At 35.2% G+C, this 6,081-nt stretch overlaps 1 protein-coding gene across 1 annotated transcript; it reads right to left on the bottom strand.

The window, feature by feature from the left end:
* Positions 1 to 443: 443 nt before the first annotated feature.
* LOC126598511 (auxin-responsive protein SAUR15-like) lies at positions 444 to 1,389 on the bottom strand. Its single transcript, XM_050264879.1, has one exon. It carries the CDS (start codon positions 1,193 to 1,195, stop codon positions 809 to 811), a length of 387 nt encoding a protein of 128 aa, XP_050120836.1. The 5' UTR covers positions 1,196 to 1,389; the 3' UTR covers positions 444 to 808.
* Positions 1,390 to 6,081: the final 4,692 nt, after the last annotated feature.

Below are 6,081 nucleotides of genomic sequence, written 5' to 3'. Positions count from 1 at the left end.
ACACACTCCTTTTTACTTATCTCACACCCTTTTAATTTTAGACCGTCGGATCGGATGAATTAAAAAAGATCAAAAGACATAAATTAACAAGGGGAATGAGAAAAGTAAAAAGGGATGTGTGAATAGCACACCCCTTATTTTATTGTGTGGATCCCATTAATGCACTAATTATATATCTTGAAAATTCATTTTAATTGATTTCTTTTTAAATAGATCTGAAAAATATAATTTATAACAAAAAAACATATCGGTTGGAAAAAGAGAAAATCTGACATTGTCATGTCAGCCATCAAATTAACATTTAACATTTATCTTTTGACATCTCCATTGAAGATGCGCTTAAACGCTACCTTCATCCAATGGAATGATGTGGAAAGAAAATTAGGTTTGCCACGTCAATTGCCTTGTCCCGTGGAGACTACTATTTAAAGGTCAAATTGCAGAAGTTGAAGTGAAAATTTCAATTTAATTGTACTACAAGGGAATATTGGAATCTAGAGAACCAAATTGACCAAAAGTAGCTTGACCTTTTTTGAAGAGCTGAGCAATATTTTAATATGAAATATGAACAAGTTCTAGTACATGGAATTATAAACCCATAATCACTAAGCTAAATCTAAAACATCTAAACACAACATTCTACTTGAGGGGTCGTAGCTCAGTTTGGTTAAGAGCATTCATCTTCTGCATCAAAGCCTTTCTGACTCGGCCTTGCCGGTCACCCTATGTGACTAACACTTGAGGTCCAGATTTTCGATTCATCTCTCTCTCTCTGTTGCTTGTACAAAAAGAAAATATATCTGTTGACTCAGGAAATAAACTCCTCAACTAGTTCACCAAAATCAAACTTGCCATTGCTGCATTCCACAGCATTCAAAACCTCTTCAAAAGCTGAGACGCTGCAGGGCACCACAAGGCCATTTCTCTGCTGAAAGCCGTACTCATTGTAAGCCTTCTCCAGCAACATCTTGAAGAGTGGATGAGAAAGGGAGCTTGTTGGCACCACAAACCTCTGGAGCTCCTCCCCTACATACAAGGCCAGAAACCCGATCGGGGTTTTCGACGACGGAGAGCCTCCTTGCTCTGAATCTCTGATCAGCAGACACTCATGGTATGATGGCTCCCTCTCAGCTCCTCCCATAACCTTCACTTTCTTTGCTAGCTTTTTGAAACTCACCATCTTTTTTCCTAGCATTTTGGTTTGGTTTTTTGATTTTTTGAGAGAAAAAGAGAGGAGAGGAGAGGAGAGAGAGAGAGAGAGGTGGGTGGAGATTGAAGGTGGTGGACGTTGAGAAAGGCCAAGAATGAGGGAGTGGCTTGATGATTTTGGTTAGTGGAGATTGGGAAATGGTGGTGGGTGGGGGAGGGGATTTTATTTGAGATTTTTGGGAGTTTGGGGGTGGGGGGGAATGTCTCAGAAAGGGTCTCCTTTGACTTTTTAAATTGTTAATCTATGGCCATAATAATGACTCTCTTTGTCCCCATTTGTTTCTGACTTCTTAACAGTTTAGAGCAATTAATTAATCCAAACATAACGGTTCAGAACAATTCATCTCAAAGCAAGATGTTGTAAAGTTATGGCAAATATGAGTTAGGTCAGTTAATCGGCGTAATGTGCTCGTTTTTTTTGTATCCTAGTCTAAATCCCTTCCCCGTTTATTATAATGTGAAATGTATTCCCCTCTTGGTATGATACATGGGCTGAAAATGATCATTACATAACTAATTTCAATATGGGATGCACTTACGTTTTCATTCTTTGTGTATTTGTAAGTGCATGAAATTTCAACTCAAAATGATACTCATATTTTGCATATTCATCTTCTGGTAAGTAGCATTAGAGGTTTTATCATTATTATCCTTGTGAACTTGTTCCTCTAATGACATGTTTACTTTCTTAGAAAGAGGGAAATTATGAATCCAGAACGAGAAAAAAGAATGGAGATGGGATCAACTACTCTACTCCAACTGACCTAGACTTGTTTTTCTGGTAACAGATTACAGATTTCAATGTAGAACCCACACTTTTTTTTCGATTATGTATGTGTAAAGAAACATACGAGAAGCAAAAAATTGAAACGATTCTAATACTCATATTTTAATAAACGCGTTAACTAAGAATTTCCTTAATTAAAAAAAAGTGGGAACATCTAATGACCCACTTTGGCATTTCACAAAAATTGTTAGAGGGTTTAGCACCACATTTGTTGGTGCACAATGCTTGATGTATAATTTGGAATTTGAGTCAACCCAAGGGTTCTATAAATGAAACAAAAAGTATTTGATGGTGGTAAAGAGAAAACAAATTGAAGTGTAATTATTGGGCATGTAAAATGTTGAATTCCCATAAACAATGATGGAATGGCACTAACTATATATACTTTAAAATCCCTAACCACCATGGAATCATTTGTCAGTTTGAACCAAATTGCATGCCAACCACAATTTTTCTTTTTTGGTAAATAATACCAACCACATTTTATCATTACAATTTTTATAGTGCTTTGATTAACTTTATGGGGAACGAGTAGAATCTCAATTCATTAGCTGGAAAGTTAAAAAAAAAAACCAAATAGTTGGTTTGTTATTATCTTTCCATACAAGAATCAACCACCATATATAGTTTAGGGCTTGCCTAATCAAACTTAAATAAAAAGAACTAAGAACTACCTATGCACCAAACACACAAACACACTCTTGCATACCCTCTTTAGTTTTCCATTGGATGTCTATTCCTAAATAGTTCTTGACATTAAAGTCGACCCCTTATCGTAAATACAAAGATAAGTGATATATTTAAGTACTTGTTCTCAATCGTCCATTGATAGTTTTCAATGATTATAATTGAACTCTTGTTGTAAATACATATATAACTTCTCTAAGTCTATTCCTGAGTAGTCCTCAATCATTAGAGACGAACTCTTATCTATTGGATTTTTGTGAGGCTTAGCCCACTCCCCTACACCTTTAATGTCGTTTGTTCAAAAGCAAAATCCAACACTAATCAACCTTTAAGTGGTCTACTATTCAATAAAATGAAATAGTAGACATTAATACTAAGATTGTTCTTTGACCCCTTTATATCAGCCTTATGAATGTGTGTTTTGGAATCTAAATAAGATTGATTGAATCCTTGATAAACATGTAATTACAATACCTAACTGGTAGGTTAAGAAAGTGCAATTTGAGATTCTCTTATGGATGGAACCGTAGTGCCTTAGCCAATATAAATACTAAGGTCTCTACAAACTCTAGAAAAACAACATGAACTTCTCATTAAGTAGTTGTACCGGCTAGATGCTCAGTAGAAACCTTTGGTATTGCTTCGGCCTTCATCCTCTCATGTTTGATTTTCATGGCTACCGCTTCAATCAAGTTAGCCACTCCTACAAATAAGTGGTGAATGTGAGTGTTGCTAGAAAATATTGAACTTGGCATTGACATCTGACGTAATGAAGAGAGGAATGCCCTAACTATTACAATTGTCAAATTTGATTGAAACGTGTGAGGAGCAAAGAATAAAGAAAGTCTTAAGTTTTAGGCAAACAAAAAATAAGAAAGCATGGCCGGCATTGCCTCTAAGAAAAGAAAGGCATAGTTGACATGGAAGTTATGGTGCAACTCCACTCACTAGAAGACATGAGAAATGGGACATAGGGCGGGCCGGACAATATACGGAATAAGATCCTTTGACTAGGCCTAAGAGTCATATATCAAGACTTTGAGTTGTTTATTTGGGCCATGAGATCCATTTGTACCTAAAATGTGTACTCCATTGACATATATCTTCTGAAAATTTAAATTCAACCAAAGGAATTTACTAATCCACAAGTGTCTATGTCGAGTACTTAAGAAATACTTGTGTCTGACATCAAAATAATATGAACTATTTGACTTACTTACAAAGAAATAAGTTTTAATGTATTTAGGTATAATTTGGACCAATACAAGTATGACTGTTGAATACAAGAATTTCTCTAAGTCGTGGAGAGATGATTGATGCTTGCAGATGATTGGATAAATCACTTTTTCTTAGTCACAAGTGATATAAGAAGATGAATATATCTATGTGGACAACTAAGAGTCTTCCAAGGCTATGGTATTCAATTTTGGCTTTTTTGAAAGTCTTTAAGTTCAATTATCACAATTGACAATTAGTGATCAGAATAAAAGTGCTCGTTCGTGTCAAGTCCAATTTTTTTTTTTTTTTTGGTGGGGACAAAAATGTAGGGTAAACGCGGTTGTCGATTTGCTTTCACCCCAAGTCTTCTAGTTCAAATAGAGACCTAGGCTTGTCGATTTGCTTTCACCCCAAGTCTTCTATTTCAAATAGGCTTATCGGAGACCTAGGCTTGTCGATTTGCTTTCACCCATTTGCATTGATATTGAAAGTAACGCAACAACCGTTGGGTTCAGAATCCTTCATTTGATCCTCAACTCAAAATATTAAGGGGAACTATGCCTACGTAAGTTTATCTTACGGAGTTGGTTTCAAGCCCGGATAAAAGAGAAAGATAGTACAACGGCTACGAGGGGGACTGGCCACCCCAATCTCTCTTTTGATCTCGTAAATGGCATATACGTGGGGGATTGGATCGATGGCCGACACGACGACTACGAGATTGAGGGATGGGCAAGAGGAGCAGATACAAGGGGCAATATAGGCAAGGACTGAGGCATGGCTATGGGGTTTGCAGAGCGAGATATTCGTATGTAGGGTAGTAGTGCAATGGGCAGAGCCACGACGTCAGAGCCCAGACTTGCTCCAATGGCAATTGCTTTGTTGGGTAGTTGAAGACGATTGAGGAGATGAAAATGAAGAAAATGAAGAAGGCATAGAAAATGAAAAAGATGAAGGCGGAGAAAATAAGGGAGAGAAACGTCCACAGGGAGATTATTAATCTATCTATATATAAAGCCAATTGAAAAGTGAATACTAATTTTGGTCTCACCAATTTTTAACAAAAATATCTCCAAGACAAAAAACTTCAAAGACATCCCAAAATAATGCATCAAATAAGGCAAGGGCATTTTCATCATTTTAGCAATGTTTTTTTTTATAATTAATTTTTTGGTACAATTTTTATTTTTTATTTTTATTTTTATTTTTTATTTATAATTAGTACATCACAATAGGCTAGCAATAATGTGATTCAATTTCTTTATTTTTAAACACGTTCAAAATATCATAAGACCATCTCTAACTCTGGCCAATAACCTATTTTTCCCCTTCTATTCCCTCCCCCCCCCCCCACCCCCCAAATCCAACCCAACCCAAGCTTAAAATTGGACCTAAAACCTAGGGTAAAGTACAAAAAACTACATCAACTATTGGTGTCACGACACTTTCATACTTCATTTTTTAAAGTTGACAATGTCATACCTCGTCTTTAGAATTTGATCCAATGTTATGCCTTCCATTAGTCTGGCCGTTAATTTGTCAGTTAAATGCTGACGTGGCTTGATCCAGACCCCACTTTCTATTAAAAAATTAAAAAATATTAAAAAAACTAAAAAAAAAATCATTTAATATTTTTTAAACATTCAAATGATAAAGAAAAGTTAAAAAAAAAAAGAAGAACAAAACCTGTTCGTCCCTTCCCCTCCCTCCTCTCCTTTTTCCCCATCTACCTGCTGCCAAGGTATTAAATATCAATGATATCGGAAATATCGGTAGTCCAAAAATACGAATATTATCGATATCGATAAAAATTGAATAAAAACCACGGAAATTGTAAGAAAAACTTGGAAATTTTTATTGAAACTTTGCAGGATGTTTATTTAGTCAATTATCTATTAGTTTATCACAAAAAATTGGAAGAAAATACATTGCATGATAGATATAACTGATTTAAGTTGATTATATAGTGAGCTGGCAAACATTGTGAGTGTAGAAAATATATAGTAATTAATGAAAGAAGTTTAAACACATCATAATCATTTATATATAATGAATTAGTACAATATTTTACACTTTATACATTGCATGATAAGATACATTAGTGACTTAGCAAGGTCTAAACTATCGATGATATCGGAAATATCGATAGTCCAAAAAAATATCGGTAGTTCAAAAACACG

Source organism: Malus sylvestris, chromosome 14 (genome assembly GCF_916048215.2).
Source record: "Malus sylvestris chromosome 14, drMalSylv7.2, whole genome shotgun sequence".
Classification (NCBI taxonomy): Eukaryota; Viridiplantae; Streptophyta; class Magnoliopsida; order Rosales; family Rosaceae; genus Malus; species Malus sylvestris.
Note: the sequence above shows the minus strand (reverse complement) of the source record. Positions and strands in the feature narration are given on the sequence as shown.

Bases quoted from the DNA above. Each gene is read 5' to 3' on its own strand.
- LOC126598511 (XM_050264879.1), bottom strand. From the start codon at position 1,195: ATGCTAGGAAAAAAGATGGTGAGTTTCAAAAAGCTAGCAAAGAAAGTG.